The sequence below is a fragment of the Typopeltis vanoorti genome, chromosome 10 (genome assembly GCF_054136105.1).
Source record: "Typopeltis vanoorti isolate ZY-2024b chromosome 10, IOZ_Tvanoo_1.0, whole genome shotgun sequence".
NCBI lineage: Eukaryota > Metazoa > Arthropoda > Arachnida > Uropygi > Thelyphonidae > Typopeltis > Typopeltis vanoorti.
Genome location: NC_143558.1, coordinates 104070830 through 104094538, shown reverse-complemented (window position 1 = coordinate 104094538; position 23709 = coordinate 104070830). Strand labels below are relative to the sequence as shown.

The 23709-nt window shown below is 37.2% G+C and overlaps 1 protein-coding gene across 4 annotated transcripts in view; it reads right to left on the bottom strand.

The window, feature by feature from the left end:
- The window catches only part of mv (lysosomal-trafficking regulator mauve), a 1073830-nt gene that overhangs the window by 909374 nt on the left and 140747 nt on the right, over positions 1-23709 (bottom strand). For all 4 annotated transcript variants that reach the window (XM_090399251.1, XM_090399254.1, XM_090399252.1 and 1 more), the window contains exons 9-10: positions 17440-18057; positions 17168-17325 (exon numbers count right to left, since the gene is read on the bottom strand). In XM_090399251.1, the coding sequence (XP_090255377.1) occupies positions 17168-17325; positions 17440-18057 (776 nt within the window). The remainder of the gene's footprint in view (positions 1-17167; positions 17326-17439; positions 18058-23709) is intronic.

The window sequence follows — 23709 nt, the reverse complement described above, 5'->3', positions numbered from 1 at the left end:
TCAAAGCCTTACACAATAAAACCATAGCATCCCTACTTCTACACATCAGTGTTCTCTGTATCGTTGCCATAATGTACTGTGCTGTCTTCCCAATTTTAGCAACATGTCCCAAACGTTTACGTCCTTGTCCACAATCATTCCAAGATCCTTAATTTCCCCACTTCCTCTAAGATATTTCCACCAATTTTATATCCCTTCTCTGCTTCCCAAATTTGAAAAACTTACCCTTTGCCACAGTGAACTGGCAAAATGACTTGCTTTCCCCTTCAGCCAGTGCATTCAAGTCTTCTTGCAGAGCCAGAACATCTGATCTGCTCCTCATATTTTCTCTAACTATGCATCATCTGTGACAACTGCATAATCACCATTCAGATCTCTCTCGATATCATTACCATACAAGTTAAACAGCAACAGCCCCAAAACAGAACCAGGCACACCACTAGTGAATTCCTCTTCATGGATATTGCTCCTCCATACAAAACTTGCTGATACCAATCAGACAGCCAATCTCCAATCCATCACTCTAATCTATAATCTAATCCTATCTATTCTAATTCCAGTGTATGCATCACCCTTAACCAATGCATTTGCAACCTTCTTATAATAATTAAGCAGATTGCTAAAAAACGACCTTCCTTTAGCAAATCCATGCTGGTCATGAAAGAGTGTTTTGATTTTGCTCATTCTGGAGTTCCCATCCACAAAAGATTATTAATAATTAGTAAATTTACAGTACATATGTACTCTGGGTGTGCTAAGGATTTTTTCTCCCATTTTCATTTATTTTATATATTTTTTGCAATTTTTTATTTGCTATTTTTACATAGTCTGGAAACATTGCTCTAGAGACCAAACATGGAACTTTTTCAAGCCATTTCAGGCCTCAATAAGTGTAATAGTAGTCTCACACTGGGCAATGAAATTCATTTCCCACCTAAAGACAATCATAAGCATTCATGCCCACAGCAGGATTCAAATCTGGGACCTGCTGGTTGGATAGTAGGTATGCTAACCACTCATAACTAGGTCAGCAACCCAATTTTAAATCTTGGTCCTAATTGACCTCAATAATCCTTTAACCACAACTCCAGCCACACACACTGGCCTCTAATTTAAAGCCATAGTTTTATTATCTCCAATATGATGCAGAATATTTCTCCCTTCCTTCTACTTCTCTGGAAAAACCTGACCGAATGCAAGACTCTGTTTAAAAAGGCACATCAAAATGGGGTTACTTCCTGCAACATTCTTCAAAAGTTGGTCATGAGTGATCAAGCCATACAGTCGTATTAACACCAAGTTTACTCAATTCCACATATACCTGATAAACATATGAATGTCACTGAAAATGGTTATGCATCTGGCAAAGGGATGGAAATGTTCGTTTTGAGTTCAGACCTTTTGAATGTGTCTGGGAGGGGGGAAAAAAAGTTGCACGACAAGGCCAAGCAGATTGTATATCTAAGTATAAAAAAAGCCAGGTAGTAATTTGTTGTGTCTACACACAAATGCCAGGTGAATTAGGAATGAAGTCGTCGAGTTTGTTGCTTTATAGAATATATTGTGGCCTAAGACTGTTGGCATTAGTGAAACCGCTATCAGAATCAGTTGTAATGTAGAAATTAGGATCGAGTATAAAGAGTATAAGATTTTCGGAAATGATAGAAGAGGAGGGGAATTATAACTAATATAAGAAAACTTCAGTCCAGTTAGGGTAGAAAGCAATAATGATAATAACGTCCCGTGTAGCAGTGAGTTTGAGGTTACTGAGTGTGAAGTGGAGATTAACGGGATGAAATGTGGTGGAGTATTGATACAGACCTGGTGGTTCATTTGCAGGGGGATGATGAAACATATTGTCATCTTACCCTGTTGGATACTAAACAAGTCATCATTATGGTGACTAGATAAGTTTAAAGAAGTTGGCAAGAACTCGCATATAGAAATGGGTAGACAGACAAGCTATACTCTGCAAGGAACAGCTTGGCCAAGTTGGTAAAGGAAATGAATACACTATGATACTGTTCATTTCTCATTTAATAGAATACCACATGAAAGGCTGTTGCATAAACTGGAGAATATAGGATAGGCTGTGATTCTGCCAGATTTAAGATGACCAATGTGTACAGCAGGATTTAGTCCATGAATCACTGTTGTTCAATCTATACATTAATGACATTAGGAAGATTCTAACAGTAGATGTTCAATTGTTTGGTGATGATGCAAAGATAAGCAGGGCAATCAGGAATGCTACTAATATCAGTGCTTACAGAATGATTTGAATAGGCTGGAAATTTGAGCAAATGAAAATGAATAGCAGTTAATATTAGTTAAAGTTATGAGCTTTGGCATGATCAGATTTACTATGGCATATTATATTAGTGGAGTTATGCTATAAGAAAGTGATGAAGCTAGGGATCTTGGCATAATGTTGGATTGGAATTTGAAGTGCAAAGGTCACATAGAAAAAATTGGAAATGCATGTTGACATGTAAGGAAGTAATTTTACATCTTTACATGGCCTTGATATGATTGCACCTAAACTACCATGCACAGTTTGGTCTCCAGAGTTCCAACAGAATAAAGAAACTCTAGAAAGAAGGCAAAGAAGATTTACAAAGATTACATCAGGATTATGGTATTTAGATTATAGGACAGATTGTGAGTATATGGACTAGAGATTCTGGTTAAGAAGAAAAAAGGGTAGTATGACAGTTATAAATTTCTGAATGGGTGTTATAAGATATCTATCACCTGATGAAATTTTTCATTATATGGAAGATGGTGAGGAAAGAACACAGGGATATCCATGGTAGAGTTAAATTTGTTCGTGGTTAAGAAAGGGAGAGAGCTAGAATTTTCTGTCACAGTGCATTTAGTGTGAATGAGTTTAAGGGAAGCTATGTAAGATGGTTTGGGTGATGTATAGTCTCCCTCGATGAGTCCTTGACTCCAAGGAGGTGTCAGATAATGATAATAATAAAATTACAAAACTCAGAAAAAAACTCAATAAAGGTTGAAATTGGTCTGGGTAGTAAATTTTCCCATAATGCAGAGCATTATACATGTCCATAAGGATATGTGCTTTGCATTATGGGATACATACCAAGGCAAGTGATATGAAGTCATTAACGTCTATACGTGACATACCTAGGCATGAAACATTAAGAATGGCAAATGGAGCTTTTCGAACTTAACTAGACTGTATGTCGAGTCAAATAAACCACAGTTACTTCACACACAAACTTTCTTTACACTTGGATAAAGGATTAAACCAAGAATATAATCAAGAAAGGCATCTTTACTTTACAGCAGTAGAGTATTTAGTGGAGTCTCAGCTATACTGTACCCCAATTTCTAGAGATAATAAGAGAGCTTTCATTTGCCAATCAAAGGGTCGTTTGGCAGTGTTGTACACATACTACTAATGTGGACAAAAAATAGTAGGCCATGTGGGAAGGTCTGACAGAGATTATATTTTCGGAGTGTATAATAGAGACAGCTGTAGATGTCAAAGTGAAGTGACAACTGTGGTTTATTTGACTTGACATACAGATTAGAGTTAGTTAAGTTCAATATTCTCCAGTTGCCATTCTTAATGCTTAATGGTGGATAAGATTCAACCATCAGAGGATAATCTTGATGGTTTGATGCTGAGGTATAGAATTAATAATCAAATTCAGATCAATCAGAACCCTGTATAATCGAAACAATGAGCATCCCCGATAAGCACTCAAAAAGGCAGAAGATAGGGTGCAAAAAATGTTAATTGCTTTATGGATTTATCTTTCAAATGACATGAGTGAAGCAGGAAACTGAGTAAGAAATTGGCTTGTAATGCAAATAGAATAAAAGTTTGTGCTAGTCTGAGTTCTTGATCAGTACAAAGACTATGTCTGCACAAGAATTATCTTATTATGTGAAAATCTGATCCCAAATGCAAGTGCTCATTTTGAAAGATGTTCAATGGCATGATTGACCTGTATTTCCATTACCGTCATATTACATTCATGAGAAGAAGGTAACAAAATCCATACTACAGACTGATACAATTACAGGAAGTTGCTTAGTTATCAAGTTAACCTTGATCATAAAAGAGTGACACCGAAAACTAATCATACTGAGAATCTCTCCTCTAGAGATTAAAGATTTGGTTGGATAAAAAGATCTTAATAAAAAGGGTGAGATTCCCTCTGAGACCATAATTGTGTTATCATCATAATAACCAATTCCCACCAGGCAGAATCGGTGAATAAGCTACTCTAAACTTGTGCTCCCATATTTTATCGTCATTGCGAGTGCTTTTCATCAAAATTAATCATTAAATCGAAATCTTAACAGTGGGTACTAAGGAGTAGATTACTTCTGCACAATCTGTAAGTGCTTATAATGAATTAAATCAGCTATCTTTCCAGTTTTAAAGCAGCCACGTGTAAGTGCCTGCTATGCCTACCATACGAAAGAAAGATGGCGGCAAAAAAATCCAATGACAAATGAGCACCCTGAGTACAGCAAATGCAGCACTGTCGATCACTGCCGAAACCCACAACATGCTGCAGCTGTAAAACTGGTGTTACAAATTTAAAAAAAAAAGGAGTGAATTCTGTGAGTTCTGTTGCCATTGGCTGAACGCTTCCTCCGTGAAAATAGATGAATCAGCACACAAACTATTTATCGACCTCAACCAGCCCTTTTTGTGTTTGCTGTGCCTCTCTTCTGTACAAAAACAACTCCTGAATATAGGTAAACAAGTCGAAAACCTCAAGCAGCACATCAATACTATGAATGAAACTTTTTCTCCAAAATACAAGCAATGGAACCTAAGCTCGAACAAACTGACAACCAGTGCAGCAACGCAAGTTCACCTTTGCCAGTGAACGAAATCCACTACCTAATCGCATCAACGTTATACAACTCGATGGAGACCAAAAACAAAAATTCAATATCGTTATTTTGAACTTTCCAATGGAAAAAAACGGAAAATCATTAAAAGAAGACAAACCAATTAGCAGAAGAATGCAACATTGATTCTAAAAATATAGTCAGGGACTATCGTTTCAGGCCCATAAATAAAAGAAAGGACGGAATGAGCTTTCCATGCCTCGTAAAAGTGACTTATGACACTCCGACAAGCATATCTAAATTAATAACAGCAATCAATAAGTTCAAAGATACTTGCCCCAAATTGCGCATATGTGCTCAACCAGACCTAACATTTGCACAGAGGAGGAAAAGAACAACATCGTAGAAGAGAACTTGAAGAAAAATGTCAAAATAGAGAGACCAGTTGAATCATCGACTACAAGCAGTTAAATTGTTGCACAAATCAGGGTTATGCCACTAGTAGCCACCATGAAAACCAGTATACAGGCACTGCATAGGAAATGTGCAAGATCCTTGCAGTCAAATATATGCCTCATAGAACCTAGCATATCCACTTCACCAACATTCGTGGCCTAAACTCAAACCTTAATAATATCCACTACCACCTTCAATCTACCAAAACCCATCTACTCTTTCTGGCAGAAACTCAAATCTCACCTCTCCCTCCCCAGCACTATTTAGGAAGGTTGAGATAAATAGTGCTGGGAAGGGGCAGGTGAGATTAGAAAACTACACACACTTTAACACTTTTCGACCCAAGGGTAGCGTCTGCGCACACATCTGCTCTGACATGCCATGCCAGAGAGTCCCCCAACCTAGAATCGCCCAACTTTGACCTTCTTTGGTTGAAAAATATCTCATACCCACTCAGTCAAATTCATTTGCTGTCTCTATCACTCCCCCCAATGCAACCAACCATTCTGAGCTCTTTAATTTCCTCTAATTAAAAATTCTTTCTTTTAAGGTTACATGGTGATTAGCATTCATGGTTATGAATTTAGGGAAACACAACATAAATGTTAAAATAATTACTTTACTTAATATTAGGAAAGTAACAACTGACATTTCGACCTCTGTATTGAGATCATCACCAGAAAAATACATGTGTATAAGGAACAAGCTACATGCTACTGCACTTTACAAAGGTAAAATGAATCTAAGCTTATTAATCTTTTATCTAGCTGACCTCTAGTGGAAAAAAAAATTAAAATATATATAAAATAAAATAAAACAAAGTTTAAAAAAAAAGTAAATCTAAAAATAAATTAAAAACAGAACTACTTTAAACATTTCTAAAGTCCTCTCGTTAAGAGATATCCTTTTGTACTTGTTCTGGAGCTATAAGGTTTGCAGATGAGACCTCCACATTCTTGGAATGATTAGTCCATCGTTTTTGTTCAGGTTTCGACTGTGTTTTAGCATTTCACAGGCTTCTTTAAATTTTCTCTCAAATCAGGTTTTGATGCGGTGTAAGGACTTGGTGCCTTTCCGGTCAATTCTATGGTATGTTTGGAGTGCTTGGTCTGATAGGTCTGTTTTTCCATACATAGGAAAGGCAACAATAATAGCTTTTTGTCAGGTATCTGGAAACTCATTCTCACAGAAAATTCTACTGAAAAGTTGCAGTAGTTGTCCCTTTGTTTATATTGACAGATGTATGACAATCTTGTAATAGATATCACATGGTTCAACAGCAGCTGGACACTTTTAAGCAAAGCAGTTTTCATTTCTTCTTTTGTGTACAGCCTGGCCTGTTGTATTCTTCAGCAATGATTCAAGAAAACAATTTTATTTATTTTTTTTTTTTTTGTGAGTAAAGAACTCGGGAGGGGGAATACTTCTGATGTTTTAGCAAAATCTTCCCAAGAGTGTCAGCAACTGTGCATCCATTATGCTCAAGGATGCAGATATGGTGGGGATGTATCTACCCTTCATTTTTTGGATATTGTCTCAGATTTCTTTACTGTTGGTTGCTCTTCTGAGGAGGATGTGATACAGGATTCATTATTATTACTATTTATTTATTGGTAGTAGTATTTGGTATCTTATGTTGAAAGGCTTTATTTTCATTAGCACTGGATATATTGTTCTTGGATAATTGTAGACAGCTAATTCCATCATTTCTTCTTCTTCATCAGGAAAATATCCAAGACATCATCAAACTGACTCCCTCTAGAGGACTGATATATTAACTGTTTTATCTTCCTGTGGAGAAGTGCAAGTATCCATATCATCTGTTAATGGACCATCTATTAAAAGGTCTGGAGCCATGCAAGTTGGTATCAAAAACTTTCAAGACTAGCTCTGTTTATGAGAAATTACTTTATTTATCTACGTTTACACACTTATCACCATCAAAATAGTCCCCTTGCACAGCAATACAGTGCTCCCAGTGTTCCTGCCACTTCTAGAATGTGTCTTGGAAGTCTTCTTTTCAAAGCATGTCAAGCAGTTTCTGCAATTCGTGCTGAATCTCTGCAATAGTGTCAAAACAGCAACCTTTGAGCTGGATCTTCATCTTCGGCAAGAGGGTGAAGTCCGTAGGCGCCAAATCTGGTGAGTAAGGTGGGTGGGGAAGTGAGATCATGTTGTTTCTGGTGAGAAACTCACATGTGAGGAGAGCTCGGTGACAGGGTGCATTGTAGTCGTGAAGTATCCAGTTTTTCACAAGCCACAGATCCGGTCACTTTCGCCGAATATCCTTCTTCAGATGCCTGAAAAGGTGGCAGTAGAACTCGCTATTGACGGTCTGGCTCCTGGAGACGAATTCTCGATACACAATGCCCTGAATGTCGAAAACGACAATGAGCATGCACTTGGTTATGCTGTGGATCTTCATCGCCTTTTTTGGTCGTGGAGATGATGGGCTCTTCCACTGTGAACACTGTTACTTTGTCTCAGGGTTGTACCTGTACACCCAAGTTTCATCACCAGTAATGATCCTCGACATGAAGCATGGGTCATCCACGGCACACTGAGGGAGTTCTTGGCAGACTTCAACACGGTGTTCCTTCTGCTTCTGGGTCAGCAGGCTGGGGACAAACTTGACAGCAACAGGATTGCCTGGACTGTTCCGTATGACACACCGACAACGGCAGCAATGTTGTAGAGTGTTCTCTGATGATCCTCATGCACAAGTTGCCAAATGGTTTTGACATTTTCGGGGGTTGAGCTCGTTGACGGTCTTCCGGATCTCTCGTTGTCTTCCAGTGACGTCTTTCCGCTCTTGAAGCGCATATGCCACTCAAAACACCTCAAACGACTCATTGCAGCATCGCCGTAAACTTGCCGAATCACGTGAAACATCTCTCTGTGGAAGATTTGCCCAGTTTCACAGAATTTCACGTTTGCTCTTTGTTCTAACTTGCTGACCATGATGAAATCGCAGACATGGTAACGCACGTGGTCAGAATAGCACTAGTTGCACATCTCCTGATGTACACAGAATGATGTATTTTTGCACAATGACTTATGAAAGTCGGTTTTCCCTGTGACTGTGCGTGCAGCCTTATGCTGCCATCTGTTGGTGTGTTACAAAACTAGTCTCAAAACTTTTTGATACCTCCTCATACCTTTGCTTGTGTGGTGCCATTCCATTATTTTTTTTAATAAGACAATTTTCAAGTAGTGGGACCATTTTTGCAATGTCTTCAGGAGTGAACTCATTGATTTTTTTTTTCTTTTATGCATTCTCTCGAGAACGCATAAAAATGAGAAAATCATACATAATAAATTTAGTTTAATCCTTTATCCAAGTGTGAGCAAACAAAGTTTGCAGCTGAAAGTATCTTCAGGACTGGGGTAAGGTGGTACAACACTGGGCAACTAATTGCAAAGGTGGAGCAAGCTAACATCACTCCAATCTCAGTATCTCCCATAATGCAAAACACATTTCCTTGCGGATACGTATAATGTTATGCATTAAGGGAAGGGCCAAAACCCAGACTAGTTTCGACCTTTATTGAGGTCTCTTGAGTGGGAGCCAGGCCCAAGTGGAGATACCAAGCAGAAGCATTAGAAAGGTCATCTCTGCCTATAGAAGTTGCCAAACAGTGTGCCACCTTTTTATTAAATTACTCTGGATTTAGAGAAAGATGTTGAAAGTATATTTTTCACTTGGTTAGACTATAATAAATTTAGTTTAATCCTTTATCCAAGTGTGAGCAAACAAATTTTGCACCTGAAAGTATCTTCAGGACTATGGTAAGGTGGTACAACACCGGGCAACTCGTTGCAAAGGTGAATCAAGCAAACATCACTCCTATCTCCTATTGAAGCAACCTCAATAAAGGTCGAAACTAGTCTGGATAGTGGCCCTTTCCTTAATGCATAACATTATACATACCCACAAGGAGATGTGGTTTGCATTATGGGAGATACTGAGATAGGAGTGATGTTATCTTGCTCCACCTTTGCAACGAGTTGCCCGGTGTTGTACCACCTTACCCCAGTCCTGAAGATACTTTCAGGCACACACTTTGTTTGCTCACACTTGGATAAAGGATTAAACTAAATTTATTATAGTCTAACCAAGTGAAAAATAAACTTTCAATACAATCATACAATTCAGTTACATTGAAGGTATGAGAAGGCAGGATTGGTATACATGCCAATGTCCCTGCTGACACTTTCATTATAGTTTCTTTGTCACTGTAAGAGGCTTTACCACTAGTTGTTGCAACTTTTTCAGTATACTACCTCTTCACTTGATATGGGAGGCACTGTTCAGTTTTCATATTTTTATCTCCTTTTCATCCCTCCATCTCTGCCTACTTAGGAGTAAGCTGGGGACCTCCTTCACAATTAAGAAATTTTGTTTTTATTAGTCTTTGTTCTTTACTGCTGCACTGAGCAGAGATGGCATAGCAATAATAGGCAGTTTGATAATGATCATAACAGCTGAACTGGGAAGTTTAGGTATACTACTTTCATGGACTTTGGTGGTTTGGGTGTACTAAACATAAGGATGATATTACTGGTGGGAACCAGTTGACCTTCTCTAGATATGACTATTATTCTCCTCATGACCAGAACTCTCAATCATTCGTTTCAGAGCCAATGTGTTTTTCTAGGACATCAAGGAGGACCCACTCTGATATTACGCCTCTAGAATAGTTCAAAGTTTTGTTGGGGTAACCATGACTGGTACTCTCCCAATGGATGCTGTGTGAAAAAAATGCTCTGATTGTGTCTGCATTGTGGTTTCTGTAAGAATGGCATCTGAACAAAGTTTCTTCACTGATTTTTGGAGCCTGTCAATATTCCCACCTGCTGAATGAATAAGGATGATATTTTCTTGAGTGAACATTCTAGTCAAGTGTGCTATTAAAAAGTTTGGTATGTTTATCACCACAGATGATTTTAGCTTCTTTAATTAGTTTTCAGTTAATGTTTCTATGGTTTCTAGACATGGTTGGGACTTATTTAGGGGACCTTGATAAACTTGAGAATAAAAAATTACTCATTCTCATACATATTCTCAATGAATATGTATGAGAATTCCACTTCCAAGCTCGGTGAATGAGCTTGGAAGTGGAATGCCAGAGGTTCCTCAGATGCTATGCCAGCACCAAAACAAGCTTTGAGCGTTGTCCATGGACAACAGAGAAGGCAGCTTACTGTGCCATCAATAAACCATGCAACAAGTCCATTAGCTGATTGATTCTGGTCGGGCCATCCAGGATCGTCAGTCTTGCTGAAGCAGATGATAAAATACTATAAAACTACAAGAATCCCCTTTTCGGATGTCCATGAATTGCATGGTAAACACAGCAGAGAAGAACTGGATCCCAATGATGGTGGTCTAGAAGACAGGATAGCGGGAAAAAAAATAGTAGTAGAAGAAGTAGAGCAAAGACTATGGAAAGAAAAGCACAGCATAAGCATAGGAATGAAAAGGACCAGTACTCTCGCAAGGATGTCCTCTTCACCATGAAGAGATGGGGGAATTAGTTTATGGAGCTTGTGGTAGCAATAAAACCACTTCTTAAACCTCACTAAGCATGGGCATATTAATATACAAATAATCTGGAAGAGAGTCATTTTAAGACCAGCTACTTTTTTATCAAACAGCAAAGAGTATCACATTATATTCTTAGTACATTACACTTTCTAATTTGTTCTCACTAACTTTCAGTGCTTGTGCACAGTGACAAACCTACTGTGCTCATGAAAATGCTAGCTAAAATACTAACACTTTTTTATTGATTAAAAATTATTTTGTTCAATCAGTGTTATGAATTATACTGCAAAACCTCAAATTCAAGTTCAAAGAATGCAGAAAACAACAACCTTTCTTAGTACTCTCTACATAAAAGTGGAGTACAGAAGAAGAATCATAAATGCTGCTGCCACAAACTCTCAGGAAGTCTATATCTTGATGAGGCTGTTAAGCACTAGGGAAAAGTGGTAGAGGGATATTCTGTTACTTCCAGTGTAAAGTGCATTATCAGGTGACATTAGTGACAGAGTAGCTACATATTATCTGTGGTAATAATATGCAGTTAAGCAACAATTAAGCATTTATGGTTTTCTCACTTATCTAACTGTCATTAACACAGAATAAATCATTTTGTTTAGATTGATAGGTTAAAAATTACAAAAAGGAATAAAGACACTTTAAAGGTAATACTTCAGAAAAGGTCAGACAGTGACATGAAGCGAGTCTTAATTATATTATAAGGAAAGGTCATGTTTTAGCAATTTGCTCACATTCTATAACAATGTTACCACTGAAATAGATAAGGGGAATGGATACATCATGATACTTTTGGATTTTGCTGAGGCTTTTGACAGAATACAGCATGGTAGACTCTTGCATGAATTGGAGAATATGGGTTTAGGTTATAGAATATTAGTGGATAAGAGGATGGTTGACTGACAGATATCAAAAAGTGGTATAAGGGGGATGCGAGTCTGCAAGATTTAAGGTAACCAGTGTTGTACCACAAGGATCAGTGCTTGGTCCACTGTTATTCAATCTGGGAAGGATTTGACAAGTGACATAGAACTATTTGCTGATGATGCAAAGATAGGTAAGGTAATCAGGAATGCTGCTGATATGCAGTACTTGCAGAAGGATTTGAATAGGATGGAATAGCGGGCATGGCAACATGGATGTCAGTAAATGTAAAGTCATTCACGTAGGCATGATTAGATATCCAATGTCATATTATATTGATAGAAGAAACTGATGAGGCTAAGGATCTTGGAGTGTTAGCAGATAGGAAGTTGAAATTCAGGAGCCATGTAGCAAAGATTGCAAATACAACTCAAAAGATATTGAAATGCCGAAACAAACATTCACATGTAAATTTTGCCTCTTTACAAGGCCTTGATAAGATCTCACTTGGACTATTGTGTGCAGGTGCAATCTTCTGGTTTCCATTGTGATTCTGCTGATATATTGGAGAGAGAGAGTGCTATTATCAGGATTGTGGAATACTGATTACGAAGATAGATTGAGAATTTGTAAACTGTAGACACTAGCAAACAGGAGAAAGAGGGGGGTGATATGATTGAGACTTACAAACTTCTGAAAGGATCACACAGGATTTCAGTTGATGGAATTTTTCAATTTATGGAGGGTGAGCAAAGGACAAGAGGGCATCCTTAGAAGCTGAAAATGAATGCCGCTAAGCAGGTGAAGGGTAGATTTTTCTCTCATAGGGTGCTGCATGATTGGAATGAATTGCCTTTAGATGATCTGAGTGTAAGCAGTGTGAATGAATTCAAGAATAAGTATGATAGCTGGTGTGTTTGGTATGCAGCCTCTCTCAGTGAGTCCCTGACTCCATGGAGTTCTCTCTCTTAATAATAATAAAGTGCTCACCATACATGCAAAAAATTACAGGAAAAAGCAAAGCTAAGTGTAAAACCACATGTGCAGTAACATGCACATAATGCAGCAAAGAAAAAAAAAAAAATATTTACAATGGCAGAAAAAGTACAACTTGATTGGTATCCCCTTCAACATACTCTCCTCCTCTATCTATACACTGTTGCATACAACTTTTCCATTGTTGGAAGCAGTGCTGCAAGTCATCAGGTATTATTTGCTTCAGTAACGCTGCCGTTTTCCCCCTTTACCTCATCTACTGACTGAAAATGGGGGCCCTTCAATGCTGGAAAAACTCTGGAAAAAGGTAAAAGTCGCACAGAGCTAAGTCCGGTGAGTAAGGTGGATGGTCCAACACTGGGATCTTCTTATCAGCCAGATACAGCTTTACAGACAGTGCACCATGGGCTGGAACACTGTCCTGATGAAGAATCCAAACATTCTTATTCTGCAGATCAGGTCTCTTCTTCCTCACTCGTTCTCTCAGCTTGGTCAGAACCTCAAGGTAATAATGTTGGTTAACGGTCTGACCCTCTAGTTCCCATTCAACCATTACCATTTCATTGATATTATAAAAAAAAAAAATCAGCATTGCTTTCAGTTTTGACTTGCTCATTCTTGCTTTTTTCCTTCTCTGTGACATGGGAGTTGTCCAGTACATCAATTGTCTCTTTGTTTCTGGATCATACTGGAAAATCCAAGTATCATCACATGTAATGATCTTCTCCTGAATCCAGCTCTGTTGGCAGCGAAGAGGTAAAGGAGAAAACAGCAGGACTGTTGAAGCAGATAACACCTGATGACTTGAAGTACTGCTTCTAAGACTGGAAAATTCGTATGCAATGGTGTATAGATAGAGGAGGGGAGTATGTTGAAGGGGATAACAATTAAGTTGTACAATTGTAATAATAAACCACATTTTTGCAACCAGTCTAGTTATTTAATAGGCACACCTCATATAAGCCAGTTAATAAACATTTTTCTATAATTTGTTTTATATCGTGATGTAATACCATTAAAATAAATTATGGGTACCAGATAACTGGGAAGAGATCTTCACATCATCTTTAAGGAATGCACAGCACAGACTTGTGTTTTTGATATTATATCCAATCCTCACCTTTTAGTAAGTATCCACTAGGTACTGAATGAATGAATGAAGATGGGCTGGCAATTTGGGACTTAATCAACCAGATTGCCCTCTGCATTAGATAAACCAGAAATACACATGATGGTACAATGTGATTAGATTTCACACGGTGTAGCCCATCATCGCCCAGTTAAACAAACCTCCACTGTTTTCATCAGGGAATCAGAGTGAATAGTGAAAAGTCAGCTACTGAAACAAACTCCAACATCTAGAAAAAGAAGAAGAAGAAACCCAATGGCAGAAGAAGTGAAGATGGAAACCATCAGCATAAGGAGTGTAAGTGAAGAGGAAACTGAACTTGAGAAGAACTGAAAAAGTAGAATGTGGACATAACTGACACTACCAAGACAGAGAAGACAAAAACAAGTAGGGTTCTACTAAATAAGTATAAGATGCCATATTCAGACAATAACAAGTGAGGAAAGGAAGGAGTAATGATAACATTCAACAATAAACATGAAAATAAACTTCTTAATTTGAAAATAGTTTCAACTAGGGATATGTTGGCAAACTTCAGAATGGGGAAATGGATAATGAAACATATTTGTGCTTATGGTCCCACAGAAGATTCTACTAAGGAAGAAGTAGAGGAATTTTTTAAGTCATAAGACCAGGCAGCTCACAAAGATATAACAGGGGAAAATGCATTCTTTAGTTGTAAAAAACATGAGTTCAATTCTCTTCTCAATAAGAAAAAAATGTATATCAACTCTTTCCACTGAAAGTCAGTCAGGCAATAGCCACACAGAAGCAACAGGATTTTTCTCATCCCCGAAACTTAAATTTTTTGATCCATATACAGGAAAATCAGCCAGATACACAGAGAACAAATAATAAACAAAAATATTCTTAGTGTTGGTAGTGTGAATGATGGATATAGTAATGTAGATAGATGATGGGTTGTGTGGTAGAGAATGCCCTCATGCAATGAGTCCTTGGACTCAAGTTAAGTGTCATGTAACAACAATAATAATAATACCATTTCCATCCTAAACTGATATAAGTCACCATGGGATGCAATAATAACAATAATAGTAACAGACAAACTAGTGCAAGAAGTGAATACAGGAAACATAAAAATAAATGGAAAAAATTCATTTTTATTTAGGAATGATAATCTGAAATTTTCATGTGGCTCCTAATATTAGATAAACAGAAAATAGCAAGACTTTCATGGTAATGGAGCTTCCCTTAATAATACCATAGGCTAAATATTAAGTTTTACTAATTTAAAATTTTATTATGTTAGAAACAGTATTAATTTGACATAGATAGGTATGTATTTTGTAAAGGTAGGGATGACATATTATTTAGTACAGAACTTGAAGAGTGAGCTGAAATAGTACAGCATTTGGAAAAAATGTTGAAGGTGAATAACAAATAAGTGGGCAATCAAATTCCTGGTTGGGCTGGCTGAAGGGGTAGCATGTCTGCTCTCCTACCAACAGACTAAAGGCTTAAATCTTGCAGGGGATCCAAATGTTCGTCATCGTCTTTAAGTGGGAAATGAATTTCATCACCTAGTGTGGAATCACCACCATGCTTACTTACTGTACACCTGAAGTGGCTTGAAAAAGTTCCATGTTTGGTCTCTACAGGTGGATTTCTAGATTAGGTTAAAAACCAAAAAGTCCTAGCCAGCCACAGTGTTATTACATATGATAGGTTTACAACACAGCATGAGAGGGATTCACATAAATAAAATAAAAGGTAACATCATTAAAAATGAAACAAAAATATGGTGATGGCACTATAATACGAAGTAAGTAATTCAAGTAATATACCTGTTTCCTCATAAATTACCTTACAATTTCAATTTCATGGTAACAATTTGCATATTAACAGAATATAGAAGTAAACTGAGAATTTTGTTTTCAGTTAAACTTGTTTCACAAAGTTATGTAGTATGATGGTAGGTAGTAGTAATAGTACTTTAAAATTCAAAATGTAATTTCATATTTTTGACATAGAATCAGAAAATTTTGTAAAAGAAAGGGGAAACTGATCTAATTAGCAGAATGGATGAACAGCGGAATAAGTTGCCTGCACCTCTCCTAATAAAAAATAATAATAATAATAATAATAAATAAAAAAATATCCAAAATTAACCATTGCCAACAAAATTTCCCATGTTTTTCTATTTGTCACTTTTACACAGAGAACTGTAGAAATCATCTATATTCCTCAGTATTTCACCAAGAACAACCAGGGACAGTCATTTCAGCACCAAGTGACTATCATGCCTTGCTGGAGAAACATATATTTGTGACTACTTGACTACTACACTCTAATAAACCTTGCTTGTGGTAATTATAGTATAGTTGGATTTGAAATATAGGATTCTTTCCTACCTTTGGTCAGGACATGATTCTTTCAACCGCTGATAAGTATAAGTGTGTTTTCTATCTTTGATGGATACTTCATGAAAAATAACATCTTCAAGCTGGCTAGTATTATATCCAAAAAAGATGACAGATAATCATTTCAGCAGTTACAGACAAAAAAAATCATGCACTAGTAACAAAACATAATGAATATTTTAATATCACAACATAAGTTATAAACATATCCATGGTCCAATTTTTATTTATTCATTCATATGGAGTTTCCTCCCTTTACTACCCCATCCCTATTGGGGCGAGTTGAGCCCCCTCATGGGGGGTTAAGTATTTATGGCTGTAGATCCATGTGTTCAGGTAGCCGGTTTGCCTGCTTGCAGGATGAAAAACACCCAGATAAACTGGGGGAAAAAACCCTGCTGTCTACGCCCAAGACCGGCTAACTTGGCTATGGCTGAGGAAGATACTTAAGCTCCTCACGTCGGCAATGGGAATCGAACCCAGGACACTCGTTCCCCAGGCATATGGTTGCGAAGTGCATAGCCACTAGACTAACTGCACGGACCATAGTCCAATAAATTATAATAAAGATAATTCAGAAAAGGAGAGCTTCCTTCTTTTTTCTTTACCATCCCTTTTCATGACCAGGCAAAATAATTACAATGCAGGGCATAGTAATTATTATTCTGACTGTATTCTGCCTCCCTCCCTCCCCAAAAAAAACACCCTTTTGTGATCAGTTAGAACTGGCAGAACAGTTATCTTGAAGAAGCCACGTAAAAGTTCTGCCTTTATTTGCAGATGCATTATACTCAAAGATTTATCACTCTTACCTACATTATCAGTTATCGATCCTTCCTCAGGTCATGAGAAGAAGAGAAAAGAGCTGGATATTACTTCAATTCAAATATCAAATCAAAGATCAAATTAAAATAAAATATTATGCAAACTTTTTACCATTATAACAGCAGCTCGTACTTGAATGGAAGGATGGTGTGCCAGTACTATCAATACCTCAGGTCTAATGATCGTCAAAATCTGTTCTGATAAATTATTACAGTCTCCATTATTACTTTCTCCACCATTAATTAGTAAGTGAAGGAGCTTGAGTAAACCTATCAAAAGTTTTGTGAAAGTAGTGATAATTAATGAATAATGATAACAATGCAATAAAAATAAAATACACATCACTGAAGCACTTAATTATAATTCAACAATGTTTTTCATACCTGAGCATACTGCAGCATGACTATTAAATGCTAGTTCACTCTTTGCTTTTATTAGGGCTTTACCTTTCCCAGTTAAATGTCTTTTTCTTCTTGGGTCATTTTGCACTTTAGGAATACTTTCAGTGCTGGAAGCAAGGGATAATTCATCACTTGAACAATGTTCACCATCTGTTTTAGCTGACTCAAATATATTTCTCTCAAAACTTTCTGTAACACTGTCACCAGTACAGGAATCTTCAGTTGTCGAGGTCTCATCAGAGTTATAATTACCATGACTCTTTTCTGGCCAAGTTAAATCACCTCTCATTCTAAAAAATTTCAGATTGACACTAGCAGTACATGACTTGTCAATGGTAGATTTTTCATTGCCTCTGGTAAACAATTCTGACATGGTATCAGAGTCCTTCTTCAGAGAAGTTCCAATGCATGATTTATTTGAATCAATATCTCCTTTTAAATCATCTGAAGTAGTGAAATTATTTCTGATAATTTTCCCCATTTCACATCTGTTGCTGTTAGAGACTTCAGTAAATTTATTATCTTCTAAAAATTCAAATGATTGTGAATGGATATCTGTGGCAGTGTTAATTGTTTTCTTAATTTTTTTCTTCTTTTTTGCTGTTTAAAAAAATAAAATAATAAATAAACATATCAAATATTTTTGTATTTGATAAATTAAGTAACAATAATTGTATAACTGGATTAGTACATATTAAGCAACAGTAAGGCAGAGGTAGTTTAAATGAATTGCGAAGTTCTGCATCGTGTCTGGAATTGTAATATTACAAGGTCAATTCTACCACCAGAGCTAATACCAAAACATCTCACTTATCATTGGCTACAACACTTCATTAATTTCTGTATATTACAAAATTAACAATAGTATTCTAACAAGCAAAGAAAACAAAGTACATGGAGGAAAAAAAATCTATAACTGCACTTTTGCAGTTATAGAATATTTACACAGACAGTCAACAGCATAAGTAAGTGTCTCACTCTTTCAAAATAGCCTACATTTTGTATGTAACTGATACATCACTTACACAGAGATTGTGCAGTTTATGATAAGTTTAAATTCTAAGAAATTAATATACCTTGTACTGAGAAACACCATAGATTTGAATATACTATATTCACTGCATCAGATTACTAACTGTATGAATCTTAAGTTCAAAAATACATACATATGAGAGGCATTGAGCACCAAAGTGGACTAACCCCCCCCCCCTGCACTTCTCAAAAGTGAACCAACACACTTTAGTCCACTACTGTACAGAGAAAACATATTTAACAGAAGTGATTTGGTTCTGCCATCTACTTTTGACTTAAGTTGAATTACTGCACTTTTACTTTATTAACATTGCATTTTGGCATAGTCTAATGTTCATCATCATCATCATCATCATCATCAAATTCCTGCATGTACCCACAAGGGGTGTACAGGATATGATAGTACTACATGAAAAAATTATATCATTACTAACTTCCTATCTACAATTTTCCTGCAAATCAATCTGTTACTGGTCAAGACTCCAACATTATCAGATCTTATATTTCTATCGTCTAAGGCACTTTGTACCGTATCAATCCACCTATATCTTGGTCTTCCTCTGGGTCGTTTTGCTGCCAACCTGGCAGAGAACACTTGTTTTGCTAATCTTTCCTCGCCCATTCTGTTTAGGTGACCATACTACCTGAGATTAGCTCTGCTAACGCATTCCTGGATGCTGACAATATCAAGTTCTTTCCTAATATCCTCGTTTTTAATATGATATTGCCACTGATGCCATCTGTCACGCCAATAATCTTTCTCAGGACTCTCATATCTGCGGTCTCTAGTCTTTGGTCAAGTGTTTTACTTCTGTCCCAGCTCTCAGATCCATAAGTTAAAACTGGTTTGAACACTGTCTTGTATACAGCTAATTTAGTGTTCTGACTAATTTCTCTCTTATTCCATATGAATTTATTCAACTGACTTCACACCATACCAGCTTTGCTGATTCTGTTGTCTATTTCTATTTTTAATTCACCATCTTCAGTAAAAATCATGCCTAAGTAGCTGAAATGTTTTACTTGTTCCACAGGTTCTCCATTCACAACACAGTTGGCATTTTCAATGATTCTGCCTATTTTCATTGTCTTTGTCTTTTTATTGCTGAACTTCATACCATATCTATTACAACAACTATTCAATTTAGTCAGAGAATCTTGCAGACTTGTAGCGGATTTATTTAGAAGTATAACATCATCCGCATAAAGCAAAGAGCTGAGAATAACATCTCCAATTTTGATATCATGTTTAATACCACTTTCCTTCATAATGTGATCCATATAGGTAATGAATAACAGAGAGGATAACGTACATCCTTGTCTCACACCAGATTTAACATTAAACCATCTTTTTATACTTCCTTCAATTCTAACTGCTGACTTGCAACTCAAAGACTAAGTATTGCTTGATATAATCCCCCATTGACACTATATGACTGTAGCGTATTGAATAGCTTCTCTCTTGGCACCTTCTCATATGCCTTTTCCAAATCGACAAAATTTAAATACAGATCTTTGTTATATTCCCATGCTTTCTCGACTATTTGTCGTAAAGTGAAGATCTCATCCTGACAGCCTCTGTTTGGCCTGAATCCAGCTTGTTCTTCAAGCTTTTCTTCCACAATTCTTCTCAACTGTTTCTCAAGTATACTTGCATAGGTCTTGCCAGGAACACTCAGCAGGGAAATACCTCTGTAATTTTCACATTCAGTTTTATTTCCCTTTTTACATATGGGTACTATGAGAGCTCTACTCCAATCATCGGGAATTCGTCCCTCTGTCCAGGCTTTCTGAACTATGCAGTGCAGCCACTGTAAGACTCTTATACCACCATACTTCAGCATTTCTGGTCGAATATCATCTACTCCAGCTGCCTTTCCACATTTCAAGCCTTTGATGGCTTTTGCTACTTCAAGTATGGATATGTATTCCTGACTGCATGCCTGGTCAGTGTTTTTTTACCACTGTGCTGTCATCACTGCTTGTTTCATTTAGCAGTTTTTCAAAGTAATTACTCCATACTTCAAGGATATCTTTTTCTCCAGTTTTCATGTCACCTTTATCATCTCTAATTCCTTTTACAGCACTTTTTCCTGCATTCCTAAGCTTCTTCAACAACCTCCAGAATATTTTGCCACCTTCTTGATATTTATTTTTTATATTCTTGCCAAAGTCCTCCCATGACTTTTGTTTAGCTAGTTTTACCCAATGTTTAGCAGTCTTGCATTTGTCTCTATATTCTCTAAGAGCACAAGCTGGCTTATTTGACAGGAACTTTTGATATGCTTTCTTCTTTTCCTTCACTGCCTCTTTAACTTCCTGTGTCCACCAGGGAGTTCTGATTTTTTTATCCTTCCAGACAACCTCACCAAATGCCTCTCTGGCAGAATCAATCAATGTTTTCTTCAGAGTCTGCCACTGAATCTCCAAGGTTTGATTCCTGTTCTCAAACTCTTTCATTTTTTCTTCAATAACCTTTGTGTATTTTAGTCTACAGTTCACATCTGAGAGCTGCTCAACTTTTATTTGCTTTAAAACTTTCTTACATGTTATTCTTTTCAATATGAAATTCAATTTTATCCTGCTCTAGACTAAATAGTGATCACTTTCAATTTCAAATCCTCTGTACACTCTGGTGTCCTGTGCCAGGGAGAAAACATCACTATCAACAATAACATAGTCAACGAGACTTTTCTTATTCCTAGCCTCTTCTCTCCATGTGAATTTGTGCACATTTTTATGTTGGAACATGGTGTTAGTAATAACCAGTCCATGTCCAGAGCAGAAATCCAACAGATATTTGCCATTATTATTAGCTTTGCTCTTTTCTCCAAATTTTCCCAAAATATTTTTGTATGTCTCACAATCATTTCCTACTCTGCTATTTAGATCCCCAACAAGGACCAACTTTTCCTTTTTCATTGTGTCAGTTGCTTTTTCTAAAGCCTCAAAAAATTCCTCCACTTCTACCTTAGTAGAACCTTCTGTGGGACCATAGGCACAAATAAGTCTCATTGTCCAGTTCCCCATTCTCATATTTGCCCACATAATGTTATAAACTCAAAATTAGAAAAAACGTGGGTAAATCCATTCTTGCACTCAATGCCTCATATATATATATATGTGTGTGTGTGTGTGTGTGTGTGGCTGTGAAACATGGACACTTAATGCAAAGGAAATTCAAAAATTAGGAACAACACAATTTAGTATGGAAAGAAGTATGCTTGGTATCGCCATATTGGATAACAAAAGGAATACATGGATAAGAAATCACACCAAAGTCTCTGACATCATAGGAAGAGTGAAACATCTGAAGTGGCAATGGGCTGAGCATATTGCTCGAAGACAAGATCAACAACAGACAAAAGTAGTACTGGATTGCATTACAAAAGAGGATTTCAACCATGATGCTGACCTAAATCACGGTGGATTGATGATATCATCAGATTTGCATAAGTGACATGGGAAAGGAGAGCCATGGACAGACAGTTTTGGAGTAATCTAGGAAAGGCCTTCATCCAGCAGTGGATCAACTTTACGACAGATAGTTGAGAAACCATAGGAATATAACAAAGATCTGTATTTAAGTTTTGCAGATCTGGAAAAGGCATATGACAAGGTGCCTAGAGAGAAGCTATTCAAAATGCTACAGTTATATGGTGTCAAAGAGGCATTATATCAAGCAATACTTAGTCTTTATTTGAGCTGTAAGTCAACAGTTAGAATTGAAGGAAGTATAGGAAGATGGTTTAATGTTAAATCTGGTGTCAGACAAAGATGTCCATTATCTCCTATGTTACTCATTATCTATATGGATCACATTATGAAGGAAAGTGGTATTAAACCTGATATCAAAATTGGAGATGTTATTCTCAGCTCTTTGCTTTATGTGCATGATGTTATACTTCTAAATAAATCCACTACAAGTCTGCAAGTTTCCCTGACTAAATTGAATAACTGTTGTAAGAGATATGGTATGAAGGTCAGCATTAAAAAGACAAAGACAATGAAAATAGGCAGAAACATTGAAAATGTCAACTGCATTGTAAATGGAGAACTTGTAAAACAAGTAAAACATTTCAGCTACTTAGCACTTAGGCTTTGGTAAATTAAAAATGGAAATAGACAACAGAATCAACAAAGCTGGTATGGAAGGAAGTCAACTGAATAAATTTATATGGAATAACAGAGAAATTAGCCAAAACACTAAATTAGCTGTATACAAGACAATGTTCAAACCAATTTTAATTTATGGATCTGAGAGCTGGGTCAGAAGCAAAAAACTTGTCCAAAGACTAGAGACTGCAGAAATGAGAGACCTGAGAAAGATTAGGGGCATGAATAGATGGCATCAATGGCAATATCATATTAAAAACGAGGATATTAAGAAAGAATTGTCATTGTCAGCATCCAGCAATGCATTAGCAAAGCTAATATCAGGTGGTATATGGTCACTTATACAGAATGGGAGAGTAAAGATTAGCAAAACAAGTGACCTCTGTACATAATCAGTATATGTTCGCCAGTAATGGGGAAGAGTGGTGAATTAAGGCAATTTGACCATGGACAGATAGTTGGGGTTAAGAGGGCAGGTGCAAGTATTTCACACTTGTTGGTTGCTCCCATACTACTTTATCAAGGGTGTACCAGGACTGGATTAACCAAAAACAAACATTGGTCAGTCATGCATGGTTGATCCTGGAGGTGAGCATCACAGGTCATGATTGGTATCTCAGGAACGACATACAACAGTCACACAGCTCACTCACGTATAACAGTGAAGCAGTATGATCCATTTCCACATGCACAATGCACCGTACCTTGCTTTGCCTGGAGTTACACAGCTGGAGACCAACACGAGTACCCATGATGATGGTGGCCAGACACTGCAAACAACGCCTTGCATGGGCAAAGTAATATCGGCAATGTACCATTGACAGATCGAAGTATATCATCTGGAATGATGAGCCCTGTTTCCTGCTGCAACATGCTGATGGCCAGTTTGCATTTGGCATGAACAGCATGAAGCCCAATCCCCTGGTTGCACTGTTGGGGTTCAACAGGGCACTGGAGGTGGTGTTATGGTCTGGGGAGCTTTTCCCTGGCATGCCCTTTGTCCAGTGGTTATCATCCCACAAACACTGAATGGTGAACACTACAAGGATCTGTTAGCCAACCATCAGCATCCATATCGGGAGAAGGTCTACTCCAACCATAGTG